This window comes from Crassostrea angulata, chromosome 1 (genome assembly GCF_025612915.1).
Source record: "Crassostrea angulata isolate pt1a10 chromosome 1, ASM2561291v2, whole genome shotgun sequence".
Classification (NCBI taxonomy): domain Eukaryota; kingdom Metazoa; phylum Mollusca; class Bivalvia; order Ostreida; family Ostreidae; genus Magallana; species Magallana angulata.
Window position 1 is genome coordinate 9132064 of NC_069111.1, and position 17813 is coordinate 9149876.

General features: G+C 34.2%; 3 protein-coding genes across 4 annotated transcripts; 2 read left to right on the plus strand and 1 right to left on the minus strand.

Moving 5' to 3' along the window:
• Positions 1 to 3460: 3460 nt before the first annotated feature.
• Positions 3461 to 14913, plus strand: LOC128182393 (tubulin-specific chaperone cofactor E-like protein). Its single transcript, XM_052851010.1, has 9 exons — positions 3461 to 4064; positions 4460 to 4651; positions 10400 to 10538; positions 11073 to 11160; positions 11289 to 11673; positions 12129 to 12187; positions 12293 to 12429; positions 12740 to 12905; positions 13218 to 14913. Exons 1-9 carry the CDS (start codon positions 3789 to 3791, stop codon positions 13435 to 13437), a joined length of 1662 nt encoding a protein of 553 aa, XP_052706970.1. The 5' UTR covers positions 3461 to 3788; the 3' UTR covers positions 13438 to 14913.
• On the plus strand, positions 5014 to 8997 carry LOC128182387 (uncharacterized). The gene is made up of 6 exons (XM_052850998.1): positions 5014 to 5605; positions 5841 to 6018; positions 6172 to 6248; positions 6515 to 7314; positions 7409 to 7739; positions 7841 to 8997. Exons 1-6 carry the CDS (start codon positions 5077 to 5079, stop codon positions 8635 to 8637), a joined length of 2712 nt encoding a protein of 903 aa, XP_052706958.1. The 5' UTR covers positions 5014 to 5076; the 3' UTR covers positions 8638 to 8997.
• LOC128182402 (U11/U12 small nuclear ribonucleoprotein 25 kDa protein-like) lies at positions 14202 to 17761 on the minus strand. Of its 2 annotated transcripts, none has more exons than XM_052851028.1 (6): positions 17682 to 17761; positions 17236 to 17464; positions 16674 to 16797; positions 16178 to 16280; positions 15888 to 15962; positions 14202 to 15763 (listed from the first exon to the last, which is right to left on the minus strand). In XM_052851028.1, exons 2-6 carry the CDS (start codon positions 17440 to 17442, stop codon positions 15706 to 15708), a joined length of 567 nt encoding a protein of 188 aa, XP_052706988.1. In that variant the 5' UTR covers positions 17443 to 17464; positions 17682 to 17761; the 3' UTR covers positions 14202 to 15705. The 2 variants fall into 2 exon arrangements, with proteins under 2 accessions (XP_052706988.1, XP_052706980.1); XM_052851020.1 differs by having other exon boundaries at positions 16178 to 16283.
• Positions 17762 to 17813: the final 52 nt, after the last annotated feature.

Consider the following 17813-nt stretch of genomic DNA (forward strand, 5'->3'; position numbering starts at 1 on the left):
CTTTTTTCTTTATGCGTTTGAGGAATAATATGAAATTTGCTGAACAGCTTCAAAATGTCACACTACAGATCAAGTTTACACTTTTGTAGCGTCTGGTTGACATATTTTCGGGAAAATTAATTTTTTATATTCCATTTTTTTAATGTTCGGGTTCGGTGTGTATTGAATAATCGAGGAAAGTATGTAGTCAGTAATAATATGATCGTGCATTACTTGTACCATTCCTTTTATTGTTTCTAACAAACAAATAAGTTCTGTAAAATAGTGTCAAGCATTGTGTTATATATTTAATCGACAGGGTTTTTTGTCAATTGCAACTTCTCGGGCCTTCCGGCAGGCTCGGAAAAACACCTCGAATGTATTAACATTACCGGATGTTAGAATTTTATACAAAATGGAGTCGCTTCTCATTAAAATAAGTATTGGCTAGACAGCCTTATAAGCACTTCTGTGTTATATTTTAGGATATATAATTTACTTTAATGAAGTCTAGCTTATATCTCAATAGATAGTAAAATGTGTTGTATTTTATTCAAGTTTTATAAAAAGGGGGGTTGTCATGGACGACAAGGTAATACATTCGAGGTGTTTTTCCGAGCCTACCGGAAATGCCCGTGAAGTTGCTATTGGGTTTTTAGCCGGACTCTGCTGAAAGCAGAGTCCTGGCTGCGCCAATGTTACTATAAATAGCACAACTTCAAAAGTAAACAAAAAACCAAATAGCGTCAAAGTAAAAGCTTCCGCTATACCAAATAGTTACACAAAGAGCCACGTTTTGTCTTTTGTTTGTTTTTTTTTTAATTTCAAGAGAATTGTCTATCTTTTTTAGTTTTCTTATTAATTACTTGTTTTAAAAACAAGACTATGCATTTTGGACACATACAACGCGCATGAATTTCCATGAACTACTTTGCTGTGCATCGAAGAAATGGGGATTGGATTTAGCCTATAACGCTTGTTGCAAAATTCAAGGCAGCAACTGTTGAATTTTTTTCTGCTAGACAGACATATTTTTGTTTATAACCGCTTACAAAATTTGGTCGCTCTCTGACGCTTTGCCGACATTGAAAGCATAGGAGAGAGAGAGAGAGAGAGAGAGAGAGAGAGAGAGAGAGAGAGAGAGAGAGAGAGAGAGAGAGAGAGAGAGAGAGAGAGAGAGAGAGAGAGAGATATTTTCAGTCTATGCATAAAGACACATCAAAAGAGTCCGGCTTTCAGTACTTCAGTACTTTGATTTGTATTATTACAATCGGGTTCGTTATCGGGTTGGTCTGTTGACTCGGGGTATAGAAGACGGTAAGAAATGATATATTCTGCATAACAGTTTTGTTTTCACAAATTTCTACCAGCAAATACTTAATGGACTTGGAGAAATTACAGGAGATAAAATGAAGAGTATTATTTTACCTATTTTTTATTTAATTTCTATATCAACTATGTAGTTTGAATTTCCTCTGGGTTTTTTTTATATTTCTGATTAAAGCATAACTTCTCGTTTATAATAGTTTTGAAATAGTCGTATGCTTTGAAGCTTTCATAGAATAATACAAACCGGTAGGGGACGTGTATTGCTTATGCAATACTCTCAGAATGCTTGTTAATAATACATACAGTCGTTTGACCAGTTCCGAATTTGAACTAAAAAAAATTTTATAGTTAAATAGCAAAAAATTATTGAAATAAAAAATGGAGGAAAAAATCAATACCTTTAATATAAACACGTATTTATGCTTGTTTGAATTCTGCTGTAGTTTCATATATGTATTTGATATCGGTCATAGATTAGTCGACCTACTTTCGCTTTGTAATAAATCCAGGTCAATTGCAACGCTAATATGCACGTAAAATCGTCTGTCGGTGCCTTAAATTTTCACTTGTAACAAGATTTCTTTTATTAAACGTAGGTTTAGTATGTACTCTAACATACCCTAAAGCATACAGGATAAAAAATAAAATAAAAACGCAAGTGGAAGCAGAATTAATTTTATTGCGCCGTCATTTTACGAGTTTTGAATACCCAATTTGTTTCCCTCTGTTTTGGGATTTAATGAAGGGATTGATTAAAACGAATACTTCTGGAATTCATTAAATGTCTTTCTCCGTCTTAAATAAATCATATTGTACCACAAAAATGATAAGTGAAGGGGCTGCGACTGTATTCCGACAAGATGTTAGAAACCAGGCTAAATGATTGTTACTGTGATTTTGTCTGTCACTTTCGTGCAAATCAAACTGTCTTGTTAAGAAAATACCAATAACTGATATGTTTGCATTAAACCTGTTATTCAACTGGTTCAATCAATAGTTTTAGGGCCGAAACTTTTTTATCTACATTCCATGTCTATAGAAACAGTTATGTTATTCGGAACCCATTGGCTTATTTGCAACTGGTAAAATGGCTTCCAGCGTAATTTGGTAGAATAAAATTTTATCTAAAAAATATTAAATGCAGCAAATCCTGCATTGATATTAGCTGGGATATGGTGTATATCGGCCAAAAAATCAGATTTAAAAAATAACACCCAGGAACATTTACAGCACCTCCAAATCTGTACCCTATTCGGAACTGGTCAAACGACTGTAAGAGCCAGGTCAAGGGGGGAAATGTGGAAAAGTCGCATATTGGTAAATGCTGCTTCTAATTTTTTTGTTACAAAACCCATTCAGTTAAAACTGAATAATTTGATTTGATTTCTTAATTTTATATTTAGGTAGCAAGGGACAGTTTCGAATATTTTTGTAAAATTGAGAGTTGCTGTACTTGAAGGCTTATGAGTGTTGCTAAAATTCATGAAATGATTTTTAATGATTATCATTAGTTAGAGGGGTGTCTGTTGAGAAATTGATATGCAATATGTAGGCCCCTTATGTTAGGTACGTGAGAATCAGAAGTAAAATGCGAAACCTGCGGCTCTGACTGTTGTGCTGACTTTACACAGTGAAATTGCAAGTTACAGACGGGAGGTAAAATAACACGAAAAGTAAGTGGATGGGACATTGTAAACTATACACCGGTAAGTTTCTGACATGTGATAGTGCAACATGCACGCGGTACGGAAGGTCAACCCTCTGCAGGGAATTAGCTGGGGGAGGTCTAAAAAGCTGAAAAATCATGAAAAATTAGCAAAATATGAAAGGGTCCAAATCTCATAAAAACCAGTATGTAGAGAATTTTACAGGTTTTGACTAGTAATTTTCTTCAGAAATTGGTGATTGGCCTTATAAAGAGTGAATTAAAGGTATTTGTGCTGAATGGGAACTGAGGAAATTCTAGTTACAGAGTTCTGAAGACATGCATCCCTTGGCTACAATGAATTGTATAAAAAAAAACTGTCCCCTGCCACCTTATATAATTTTTAGCAATTGTACGTACGATCAAAAATCAAAATATTAAGTATGCAAAGCTTACTGGCGCCCTAACAATTTGTCGATTAAAATTATTGGACCATGTAGTACATTTATTCTATACGGTCCAATAAATCGATTCTTTTATTCAAAGTGTTATCACAGACAAAGACACCGGAAAAGGAAATATTTTTTTATGTCCACTCACCTACTGCACATTTTAAGATAATCTTTTTTATATTACGACAAAAGGGATTATCAACTACATTAAGGAAACATTTTTTTAAAAACCCTGACAAATATACACTCTTTATGAAATAAATCAGATAATTTCTATTTGTCGTCAGTTAGGCATACCTGAAAATACTATACCCATAGAGCATCACGTCAGATGAAAATATTTACAAAAGGGTGTCTCGTGTTCTCTCGTTCTAAAAATACAAATGATCCGACAAAGGTTTAAATACTTTAGAACATTCCATTTGAAAATGGAGGAAGAAGACGTGGAACGAAAAAATATCGCTTTCAGCGTTATGCTGCCCTCAAAAGGACGCAACAGAAGGATAAGAAAGAAGTCGTTTACTGAGGCTGTCAAAGAAAAGTACTGCATGAGTGACCCCAATAAGATATACACATCAGGGTTTGTAATAGACATCAAAGTGACTGGCAAGCCGAAGACGAGCGATTCGGAGGCAGAATTGGCGTATCTGAGAAATGTGGTATGGTTTTCGTTTTTTATTGATGGTTATGTGAAAAATTACGTTGTTTATCAAAATAGCAAAACAGCTGACCTAATTTTGGCAGCAGGCCAGCTGATTGATAACGCTCGCCAAGTTCCGTTATCATGTGTATCGTGTGGAAATAGACGCAATGTGCAGTCATTCTTCTCAACAAGTTCACAATGTAATGATGCATGAAGAATTATGAATATATTATTTTCTCATATCCTTGATTTAACCATTATATTATGTTCAAATTAATTAACAAAAATATATGTACTATATATATATATATATACACTATCATCAATATAAAACCTTATATATAGATCACATGGTACCAGGCAAGTGTATGATGATCAGAAGAATATGTTGAGCGTTTGTTTTACCTGCAGGTGTTGAACAACAGTTGTGTGGGTCATGCTGGTGTGCCAAGTGAGGGATTGTCCAGTCTCTGTCCCAATGTAGTTGACCTTGACCTTTCCAGCAATGACCTTACCGACTGGAAGGACATGTTGACCATCCTGTCTAACCTTCAGTGCCTTAAGTTTGTCAACTTGGCAAGAAACAAACTTCAAAATAAAGAGGTATATCATATTAATCAAAGTACTGAAGTACTGACGGGAGTTGATTTTATCGATTATCATTTATTCAAAATCAACGATATGTGATATTGCATGGCAAGTAGTATCAGTAATCGAAATATTTCTGAGAAATTGTATGGATCCATGCAAGATTAAACTCTTGTCTTGTTCAACCAAACGCCCGGCTGTCTCCGTTTATCTCCGACAAGCAAGAGAGACTCTGTTTTGTCGGATATTAACGGAGACAGCCAAGCGTCTGGTTGAACGAGACTCCATTGAACTCTAGCGTAGGAATACATACGACTTTAAAAAATATCTAAACTGTTTGTACAATTTAAAATCTTATTATTTTCATGGAATTAACGATCTCCGATCCTCAGCAAAGCGAGATAACTCGTTCTCATATTCGGAAATAGTTTATTCGTACCATGAAGTCCGGCATTTATATTTTTTGGAAATCTTTTGTCAAAGAAGGAGAATATGTTACTAGTAAACAATCCAACATGGAGGGAAACTGTCAACGAGCTAGAGACAAGAAAGGTCGGTTCAAAAAAGGGTGCACTAGTTTTTCCACTGGCTGTGACATAAATAACAGCATTGATGTGAACAATAATGAAACTCAGACATACGTAGATGATGTAAATTCTGGTTTGGAGTTGGATCACTGTGAAAACGATAGCGAAGAACTTTCTCGATCGACATATACCAATATTTTTGATGGACGAAGGATCGTAGAGTTTTCAGTTCTGGTTGATCATCTAGAGCGAGGATGTGTTGTGTGCCATAAACCACTAAATTTAGCAAAGTGTGTAAAAGAAAAACAGTATGGTCTTGCGAGCTTATTGTACATAGAGTGTACCTGCTGCAAGGAGTTGACTATCGTACCAACAGGGAAGAGACACAACATTGGTGCAAATGGCCAAGGTCCTTTTGATGTGAATACTAAACTTGGCGTTGGTATGTATATGAACATTTATACATTTGTATTTATATATAGAATTGCATCTAATATTAGAGAAGCACATGTATATGTATATTTCTGATTGATAATTTACACTGAATTATTATAAATAAAAATGTGAATACATCACAACTTTTCATTTACAAGAAATTAGATTCACCATAATACTAACGGCCATAATAATGATAATAAATTTATAAAGATTTCCTAAATATATAATGTTTATTGTAGCTTTAGCCCATGCAGGAGTTGGAGAAGCTGTTATTACAAAGCTGTTTTCTACATTGAACATCCATTGCCTGACTCACAGTAATTTGAAAAAGAGAGAGAGAGAATGTGCCCCTGTATTTGAGTCACTTGCCCAAACCACATGCAGTGATGCACTGGAGAAGGAAGCACACGAATCGGGGTAAAATATGATATTTTCATTCATCACAGTATCAGTAAAAGTTTTCAGTTATAAATTTTTCCAAAGAAATTTTACACAGGCTTGAACTTTTCTTCATAAGTATACATGTATGATTTCCATGCTTTATAATTCAAAATATTTCACTTGTTTTAGTAATACTGGCTTGGTTCTGTCTTACGATGCTGGTTGGCAAAAGAGAGGTAGTGGAAGAAATTACAACAGCTTATCAGGTATCGTATATTGTGACTTTTATAAAATTATGATGAATTAATTTTTGTTATGTGTAAATGAATATGAAATGAAACTACAGTTTGTAGTGGGTAAAAATATTTTTTATATTTGCAAGACCTCAAAATGTGATAATGCTATATGAAATAAATCAATTTTCACTATGAAGACATGCATAGGAACATGAAATTATTACTGATGCAAAGTAATATATAGAGTGGCACACATGTCTAACTGAATAAAAAAAGGTTTATCCACATTTTTTCAGGTCACGGATCAATGATTGGATGCAAAACTCGAAAGGTGGTAGGCTATGACGTCATGGCAAAGACATGCAGAATATGTAAGAGTGCTGAGCTCCACAAACGTGAAAAAAAAGAACATGACTGTAGAAAGAATTGGGAAGGAAGCTCAAAATCAATGGAACCATCTATGGCGGTAAAAATCCTCAAAAGTATTGAAAACAAAGGACACAAGGTGAAAACTTTAGTTATGGATGATGATACCAGTACCATACATAAAGTGAGATTGGAAGTAAATGCTGACATACAGAAATGTAGTGACAAGAACCATACATTCAAAAACTTTACAAATAATCTGTATGCCTTACAAAAAGAGAAATATAAGAGGATACTGAGTGCAAAAACTATAAGTCACATAAAGAAATGCTTTGCATATGCTGTGTCATCTAACAAGGAAGATCCTGTCTCTCTGAAAGAGAATCTACTAGCTATTCCACACCACCTGTATGGCAATCATTCTTCATGTCAGGTCAAATGGTGTAGATATCTACAAAATGAGGAAACGTACACACCGAAACATCTACCCTATGGGAAATATCTCACAGACTCTAATCTGTTTCAAGATCTTCAGCAACTCTTTACGTCGTATGCTAATCAGTCAGAGAAACTTTCTTTACTTGAAAGCACTCAACATAATGAAAACTTCAATCATGTTGTTTCCAGGAAAAACCCAAAAAACAATTTTTACTCTGGATCTGAGAGTACCAGTGTTAGAGTTGCCGCAGCAGTGTGCGAGAAGAATATCGGAGCTCCATATGTACTCCAGGTAAATTCATACAAAAAGGCTGTACCCTTTATTATCTTTGACACAATTGATTGAAAAATAGCAATCTAATATTCTATATGTTTTATTATTACAGATACATGAAGAGCTAGCTTTGTCTCCTGGATCATGCACTGTCAAAGATGCTGAAAGAAGAATGAAGAAAAGGAAAATGAATTTGGACCAGATATCTACTAAGGAATTCAAAAAGAGAAGAGTAGAATTGAAGAAAAAGTCATCATCTGCAACATCTTCATCTGAAATAAGAGAGGGTGTAACATATGAGAGTGCAGTTCTTTCACAGACTGGTAGCATCCCTAATGACAAACTCGAGACTATACCGTCCCCTCCAGAACAACTTCACCAAGTTCCATTGCCTCCTGATGAATACAATAGAGTCTACTTTGATCTAGAGACAACTGGTTTAGGTAAGTGTATAAAATTGAAACTATCCTGATATATACATGAACATGTATAAAAAAAATGAAATTTTCTTATAAACACGTTATCTTTTCTTCTTTTATTTCAGATGCATCATGTGAAATAACACAAATGGCGGCAAGGTGTGGAGATTTTTCTTTCTGCCAGTATGTATTACCATCAGTTGTCATACAGGAGACGGCTTCACGGATAACAGGACTTACATGTGACGGTTCAACTTTATATAAAAATGGTGTTCCCGTCCAAGCAGTTTCCATACAGGAGTGTTTGACATCATTTCATGAATGGCTAAATAATACACCGGGTATCCATAAACCATTACTATTTGCTCATAACTGCAGAAAATTCGATAGTGTCGTTCTATGCAGAGCAATGAGAAAATGCTCTGATATACCATTGCAAGACTGCATTATTGGATTCTGTGATACTCTGCCTATGTTGAAGGATCATGCATCTTGTAATACCACAAATTCAACTCTGGAGACCCTCGTGCTAGAAATTCTAGGCTGTACATTCGAGGCACATAATGCACTTGAAGACTGTACATACCTACAGAAACTTGTCGAACATCACAGTACAGATTCCTATTATTTGAACTATACTTTCAGTATGGATTATATGATGCAAGTTGTACTCCAGATGGAAGACTCTAAATCTAACTTGCAAACTTTGATGCCCTTGCTATCAAACAAAACAGTGTCCGAGAGCATGGTGAAAAGGATGTCTCTCTCTGGTCTTTCAATGCATCATCTGCAGTTAGCGTACCAAAGAGGAGGATTTGATGGTGTACAAAGTGTACTGAGTGAATGTTTTCATGGAAAACCAAGAGTAACAAAGCGCAGGAACATTATTACATCTGTTGTTGACTTTTTGAAAGAAGGATAACTCTTTGTCATACATGATGTAAAGATATTTTTGTTTATTTCCATGATTATAATACTGGATACAGCACATTTTTATTTATTTATTTTACATCTACATATCTCCTGAATGTTTTTATGTGCAGCAGTCAAGTGTAATCATACTCTACTGAATACAAATTAGCAAAACCTTGAAGTCACTTCTTTTTCCTTAGATAAATCTATATGGGTGATAATGCATTATCTTTGAAAAACGCATGGAAACAATACATATAAATGCTTCATTTATTATTATAATCATTAGTATGAGACTGTAAAATGTCATTTGCTTTAAAATTTACACTTTCAATTTTTGGTACCTGAGGATCGGAGAACCTTAATAAATAAGTTTTCTTGAAAAACAATGCTTCAGAATACATAGCATCGAATTTATCGATTATTTTCAAGAATTAAGCCTTGTCAGCGGTATTGATTTGTGCTAAGGTCCAAACACTGTTTCACTTTCGCTTTGCCCGAGTAAGTGCATAGGAGAGTTGATTAAAATCAACTCCCAAAAAATCATAGCCTGAGAACAATTAATAATAATTGCATTCCCTGGCCCAACCAACTATCATTAATTTAATCATTTGTTTGAATGAAGGCTTTCTTGAGTTGTATATTTTGTATATATGACTTTTGAACAGTAATAACTCTGTATTTTAGGATGACTCCTTTTCATTGATCATGCTTTTATATATAAATTTAAGGGGGATGTGCGGCCGTCGAACTGCACATGCAGCTACAGACATGTTTTGAAGATTAAAAAATATAAAGGGGGTTCATTGGTATCCTCTCTACAACCATTTGTTGAGAAAAAGTTTGAATTTTGCTCATTTAAGTTGGATTTTAAGTTGTAAGGTACCCTATTCTTAAAATGGGCCTCAAAAAACCACAAGATATATTTATCTCTGTCTGTGGAGGTACATTGCAGATTTATTTTTATTGAAATATAATGTATACTTTTTTAATTGAAGACAATCCCTTTTTAGACCCATATCACACTTTCAAAAAGAATTTAATTTATACTTATAGAACTAAAAATTCCCCATGAAACAAACATGGGACAGGTATAGAGATGTATATTAAATTCAAAACGGGTTGTTTTGAATTGACAACGTCAATGTGTCTCCATAGACACAGGAGTTCTAAGTATAGACTGGATTTTTCTTGTTCTAAAACTAGATCCCATGCCGACTGATAAAAACAGGGTACCCTGTTTTGAGGCAAATTTTCAGATTTTTTAATCTTCAAAATAAGTCTGTAGCTGCACAGTTACGGTAGGCAGCTGTTCTGAGTGATTAAAAAGGCATTATCATGTTCTTGTATGCATACTTTTCAAACAAAATGACATATAGGACTTTATATTTATTGGGTTTATATCTTTTGGCAACATTTTTGGCCAGTTTCGGGTAGAAACAAGCCAGTTCAAGAAATGTTTACATTCTTTTCCTCAATAATTTACAAAATGTCTGCACATCCCCCTTAAATGATGAAATACTTTTAAACAGTGTAGCCTACATTTTTATCGCTAGCTGTAACTGTAAACCAAATATTTTTAACAAGACAACTTTATTTCACAATTTAAATTTTTATAATCTAGATATATAACTAATGTTTACAACAACGACTGGTGCATGGGAGAAATATTTCGCGATAACAAGGCCCTCACAATTAAACCTCGCAAAAATTTCTCGCACGGGAACAAGAGTTGGTTTACAGTATATGCATTAATTTATTCCTTTAAACAGAACACCATTCAGTCGTGGAACACTCCTCTGCCCCAGATAGAGAATCTGGTTTTGAATGGAACATTTAGCAGCTGGCAGGATGTCATAGACCTGACCAAAAAGATTCCCTCTCTGACAGAGCTACATGCTTGTGAAAATGGTAATTACGTATACAGTTTGTCTGTCTCTTACCGACCAGTTCATGATTAACCAGTAAATGGAATGTAACATTCAATAAAATAGGATTTCTTATTTAGAAAGAAGTTGAGGACTATTGATGAGGCCTATAAAAAAAAATTGTGTGTTTAACTTTAGGGTAACACTAATGAAAAAATTAGGTAAGGTAGGTAGGGATTTGTTTTATTTTATCATATTTTTTTCTGCATGAATCCTAAGAATGTTTGTTTGTGCCATATTTAAAAACGGATTTTTAATAGAAATAATATAGACTTCACAATCGGATAAAAACAGACAGCTAAAAAAATGGTAGGATCGGGGCATTTTTGTAGGTTAGGTCGGGTTACCCTAAACACAAATTTTTTTTTTTAGGCCTGATGAAAAATTGGACAATGCCATATTACTTTACACTTTATGTTTATCAAAATTTGATATGCATAACTGGAATTTTTTTTGTTTGGAGAATAATGTTTTGTCAGATATACAAGTATATATGAAATCTAATGCGTTGTTGTAGAATATGAAGATTTAGATCATCCAGAGGATGCCTACAAATGTTTACAAAACATCACCTGTCTTAGACTGAATAACAACAGACTCAGAAGGTACAACCTTTGTGAATTTGTTCTTGAGTTTATTACAGATATAAGAATAAGTAGCCGTATAAAGATTGTCTAAAATACATATATTAACATTTTATACTAAAGAAGGAGTTTTCCCCTTCAACTTTCAGTTGGGAAGAAATTTGGAAATTGAAACACCTGCCCCAGTTGGAATCTCTGATTCTGTCTGGTAACCCCATCCAACACATATTTTACAAAGAGGAGGAGGAATGTAGAATATGCTGTCTGGAGAATCCGGCAGAAGAGATGGAGACTGAGAGAGATATTTCCATGGAGATGCAAGACATAGTGGAAGACATTGTCGGTGACGTTCTGCAGATGGCAGACAGCATGGAAACAAAAGAAGGGGAGGAGTCATCGAAGAGCACAGAGTGTCAGCATGGGGACCCTTTCTCCAGACTCAAACTGATCTGTCTGAGTGAAACTCAACTCGATAACTGGACTCACTGTGATGAGCTGAGAAAGTACCCAGCACTCAAGTCTCTCAGGATCAAGGTCAGTCATGTGAATGATGCCCAGTTGTTAATTATGAAAAACACATTTTATCTCATATTTTTTGTTAAATGGTTCAGAGTAACGGTACATGGATTTCTCCCCGTGTACTGAAAGCGTGACTTTGTTCAAAACCCCTGGCCAGTCTTTCTCATGCTCCTCTATCCTACGCCAAATTGCTGAGTTTTTTTCAGTTTCATGAATATTCATACCTTATTCCAGTGGTCTCCTTCACAAGTTTATTAAGGAAATCTATGTGAATGCTAACATGATCTAATAATCAGTAACACCTCCAAAAATTAATTTAGTTTTGCTTTTTCATAAGCGGATTGAAATGATTGATAAAATAGAGGAAGTTCATTAATGGTCAGTGAGCATATCTAAGACTGGCAAGGGTTTCCAACAATTATAGTGTGTTGTTTAAGTTCTGAATTGGAGATATTTTTATATTTGAACAGGACATTCCTCTGGTGAAGAAACTAGATCCAGAAGAAAGAAGAAAACTGCTTGTTGCTCAGTATGTTGAAAAGCTCAAACCAATTTGATCTGAGAAATTTAATACCAACACTTAAAAGTTACATGCACTGAAATATATACAGATTTTAAATGATTTTTCTTGCAGTATGCCCAACATAATGATCTTGAATGGAAGTGAAGTAACAAGTACAGAGAGAGATAAGTCGGAGAGACATTTTATTCGTTATTTTATGGACAAAGGGAGCAAGCCAGAAAGATTTTTTGAACTGGAGGCCAAGCATGGTAAGAACCTAAATTATTCAAATTTCACCTTCTCATATAGTGTAACTAGCATTATTCCTGCTGACATAACTGATGGATTTATAAAAATAACATCTATAATGATATCCTTTTAGAATTTTCTAAAAACCAAGTTGGAAAGTTTCAAAATCATCAGTATTTTTACCACAAAAATACAAGTATAATGACAATGTTTCAAGCCTCATTTCTTCCTGTCCTCCATGAAATATCGGTGATTAATGATGCATTGTAGAGGCCGAGCTTTTAATTAGCAGATGATTTTACACATATGTTGTTATGTACTTGTGTTTAGGTAAAATCACACCCCTGAGGGACATAGACATCAGTGGGGGATACAAGGAGTGGATCAATGTCACCTTCATTTTCAAGGACAAACGGATAAAGGAGAAAGTCCATGTTGTGGATCCCATAGGGAATCTCCGACTCAAGGCTGCAGAAAAATTCCTCCTCTATGATTCGTGAGTGTCTACCATCTAATAGCTAATCTTGTTAACTAATGAAATCTTCTAAAAAGTTTATATCTGATAAGACTTGTCTTGATTCTTGTTCAATAAGTACCGTACATATTTGATTGGAATCTGAATGATCATAAACGTCATTATCTGATTCAGTAAATCGAGAGAAATCCAGTGGTGGAAAGTATACATGTCCACCTGTATTACAATTAGTGGACAACAGAATATCCAAAGTTGGACTGACTTTTTAATCTCAATTTGCATCTTCAGCTTGGTATAGATAGTAAATTAACCTTACCTGCTGATGTATTTCAGGTTGCTTACCTTTAAGCTGTACCACTTTGCCTGTGGACCTCACCACAGGGAGGAAGACCAGACATTCGAGGAACTCTGTAAGCAGACCCAGTCCCTCCCGATCAGTCGATTCGACGTCATGGATGGAGACGAACTCTACGTGGATGCGACGGATAACGTATTTCAGAATGCGGATGGAAGTCTCCAGTACTTACAGATTTACAGTTACATTGCAAAGTAGAGAAGAGTTCCGACCACTCTTTCTGTTATTGACCATGGTGTGATAACATTTGTCTTGTTTAAAGTATCGTTGGAAGCTCTTTCAAATATTTCTCAACAAACTTGATTCTTATCAAAAAAGCATTTCAAAAATCGTTCGAAAATAAGAATTCTGAAACTATGGAGTTATTTAGGTTGAAAAGTTGATGTAACATTCTTACATGAATCATTAGCATTAAGGGCATTTTAAAAAAACTATTATATACACAATATAAAATGTAATGTAAATGACTGTAGATCATTGGAAAGCAAACTTTGTGATATCTGTATGCAAATGATCTCTCTTTTGGAATGTATCAAAAACTTTTATTTTAAGTTACTTTTTATAATATATCTATAGTGGAACAAGCACCTTTGTAATGCATGAAGTTCCCTCCCTTGTTTAAAGAGTGACTCCGTTTGTTTTTGTGTTTTTGTTTGTTAATATTTGGGTTTTTTTTATTTAGCGCATTAATTATTTTACACATATTTACATTTAGTATTAGAGCTAGTGAAAATTCCAGAGTGTTAAACTCTTTTTTAACAGATTTATTTTGTTGCTTTTGTTTTTTACATGTATATAATCAAAATACTGCATACCAGTAGAAAATAGTTAAGTTTATTCCAGACATTTGGCCATTTCATCCCTCTTCCTTACTGAATTGACATCAAAATTCAAACTTCAGGTGCATGCATTAATTTACAATTTTCAGTACCTGTACCTGATACATCATTGTTTTTTAAAAAAAATGCATTAAGATATGAAAAATTGAGCTGTAAATATCGAGTTTGATTTCCTTTAAATATAAATCAACAATAAAATCTCATTACATTTTAATGGAATCCAGTACCAGTAATTTCCCTGTAGTTCGATCAGACAAGAGTTATTACATGTAGCAAGACATGGCCCCATAACATGATAACATTGCAACAGCCAATAATGAACAACTATATGTTGTCAATAGCTTGTAGAATATACAACGATTATTCAGATTTTTAACAGCTTGTAAGGTTCTGGAGAAAGTTTTTTTTGTCTTGTGTTGCAAAAAAAATATATATATACACTATAAATTTGCAGGATATATAAGTATATCAAAAGAAGACTGTACAGGCAATTTATGATGAATGTAATTCAGTTTCTTTTCTGTAATTTGATTTATTAAGTAACTTTTCTTAGTTTTTGGGACTTAGTTTGTTTGGTGTATTTCTTGTGTATGCACGCTTTCTGAGTGCTATAATAATTTTAGTGCCCATTATACACCTGTAAGTGATCGGGGATGTATTGTGTTATAACAATGGGAGAAAGCATCCTTACTGTGCTACATCTCCAGCCCACATACATATCATGTTTTCCATTGTTTTTTGTGACTACTGTAGATGTAATACACATCTTTTTATCTTATTTTGAAAATGTAAAAAAAAGAATGTGTACATGTAATAAATAAAAATATTCTTCATATTTAGTCTCATGTTCTAAAATGCTAGAACCTTAAAAATGACTTATCATGCTATAAATGTCCGATTCAGTTGGAGATATATCAGGCCAAAATAGAATTATTGTTTGTTTGGAATTGCCTGCTGATAAAATTTTATTTGTAAAAAATTAAAAAAACTTTTTTATGTGGAGATTTTTTATATTTAACCAATTTCTGATTAGTTAAACTTCAAGTTTGAAAAATGAAAAAAAATTCTCTCCCTCCCTCCTGGGTCTAGCAATTCCAAACAAACATTTTTTCATTTAAGGATGGCCTCATGTTACAGTACATTCCTAATACCAGTATTTGCTATTAGATATGAATATTTTTTGCTAACACCTCTTGCTTTCATATTGTATGATAACATAACATGCAATATACAATTTTCATTTAAAACTGAATTTTACAACATAGCTCCCTTTCTCTCACAACAGAGAAAAATTCTTACTCTCTGACCAAGATAAAAGAAGGGCAAGGCAAGCTGCGATCTGACATGATAGAATGACAGAAACAAAATTGTCATTGGAAATGAATAGAAAAATAGAAACCGCAACTTAACATTTATTCAAAAGCATCTTTCATCAAACAGCAATCATTGCCTTATTTCTTGCAAATCTGTCTGTTTCCTTCACTTGCATCCCTATTTAAGAACAAGAAAACATGCTGTAACACCCCCTGATGAACATGATACGGTGCATCAGGACCAGTGGCTGTATACACTTCTGGACCATGGTATTCTTGATCAGAAACATTTCCCCATTTCACAACTCATCTGATCACCTCTCTTTTAATCTTTTTATAAATGTCACTTCATCTTTATTTCTGATGCCATATCTGTAAGAGAGAAATATAAAGCAATGGAGACTTAACTTGTCTTAAGTTTTCTTTAAATGCCTCTGAAAGAAATCAAAATTTCTTTTAAAATTCAGTAAAATTAACATCTGGTAGAAAAACCTACTCTTTTAGTTGTTTCTTGTCCTCAGTAAGTTTCTGACCTTCAAAATACAACCAGTATCGCTTCCAAATGTACTTCCTGAAAGAATAGAGAGGAGTATATATTACAGGTACCTCAGACAGACGTGTTGACACACCAAAATCTTTATTCAACAACTTGCGAAAAATTTAGCCAAGATTTGTAGAAAAGTGAATAAAGTGATTTAACTAAGTAAAAGGCACTTTTTATTACTTCAATCACTGTTCATTTTGTTTTTTGCTTCATGAAGTGAACAAAACAAAATAAACACATACCAACTAATGTGCTTCTTTCCTTTGCTGCGGGACAGTTTCAAGGTCATGTGACGTTTAATGGCATGCTTCAGGTCAAGGACAGTGCCATTTTGAACCACTACCACTGCTGAAAATAAAAAATTGAGAGATTGTTGTAGAAATTGGTTAGATTAGTCTAATCTCAAAATGATAATAGGGCATTTTATTTTTCAATTATCATAGGGGTAAATGGTCAATCTTATGCAAAAGGAAATGATTCTATTGCCTCATGATCTCATGACTCCTAACATTCCTTTATATGGAATGAGATTTATTTTGGAATGTGCAGAATTTATAAGCCAATTGTCCAATTTGTTTGAGAAAAACGAATTGGACACTTAGCTAGCGAAAATGATAAAATGACAAAGTTTGTAAATAAATCTAGAAAGGTGGATGATCGTTTACACAGAAGAAAGAAGTGAAGTGGATAAAGATCCTGGGGGTTACTATGATGAATACGGTAACCAATAACACTTACATAGTACTTCTCCATCAGCACGTTGGACATTTACCAGCATGGCTTGTCCATGCTCCAGAGCAATGAAGGAATTCACCTCTTCCAGTGTGACTTCTGGGGGTAAATCATACAACAGGGAGTCTGTCTGGTAAAGAAAACAAACAATATTTTTATTCCATCTTGTTAAAATTTTATGTCTTGGATCCACTCCTGTTTCTCTTTGAGAAGATCCAAACATTGACTATTTATACACACTTATAAACTTTCAATGTTCACTAAAGTGAGGAACAGATAGGAATGTAAGCCCTTGTTCCATAAGTAAAAAAATCCTTCAGAATTATCCATGTAATGTGTGGTGTAAAGTGTCCATCAATTGATAGTAAATTTCAAAATATGTCAGAGCCATACATTTTAACACAACATAAATACTCCATTTAATTGCACATGTTATAAAATGGCGAGTACACTGACAGTACATAAAAGAAATTTTACAGATTGCAATATACCAGTAGACTCCAAACAGAAGATTTTGACAAATGTTGTACTGGTAAATGGCATAGTAACTTATCACATATCAACTTACTGAGACAATTTCATCAATGGCTGCCTCCACCTTTGACATGGCTTCCTGATGAGATAGGACGAGCTCCGAGGAGTCCATTTCTTCCATCTCTCCATCCTCTGGATCCTCGATTTTTACCTTCTCTCTCTCCCTGTCAGTTACCTCACTACCTGTCTCTGATGATGTGCCAACAGTAGACAGGACTGAGAAGCTTCCTTCTTCAGCCATTATCGTTGGTACTTCTTAGAGCCTGTAAATTGTTAACAATATAAACTATTGGGATATACTAACTGGGTACTATTTGTCAGTGTTTGTAAACTAAACTGCAGTAGGATGCATAATCAAAGTACAACATGGTACAATATGCACTGTAATAAACAATGGACTATTGTGATTATCAATATGCATTCTTTAATCAGTATCTTTAAACAAAGACAATATAGACAGAATATCTTTATTTAAGATACCTTCTTCCTTTAATTCTGAACCGTTGCGTGAACCTCATTATTTTGCTCAAAGTAAATGAAAAGTGAAAGTTCAACTTATTAGCTCGTGCGTATAATATAATTTGTGTTTCCTTTATTATTTCATTTTGAAAA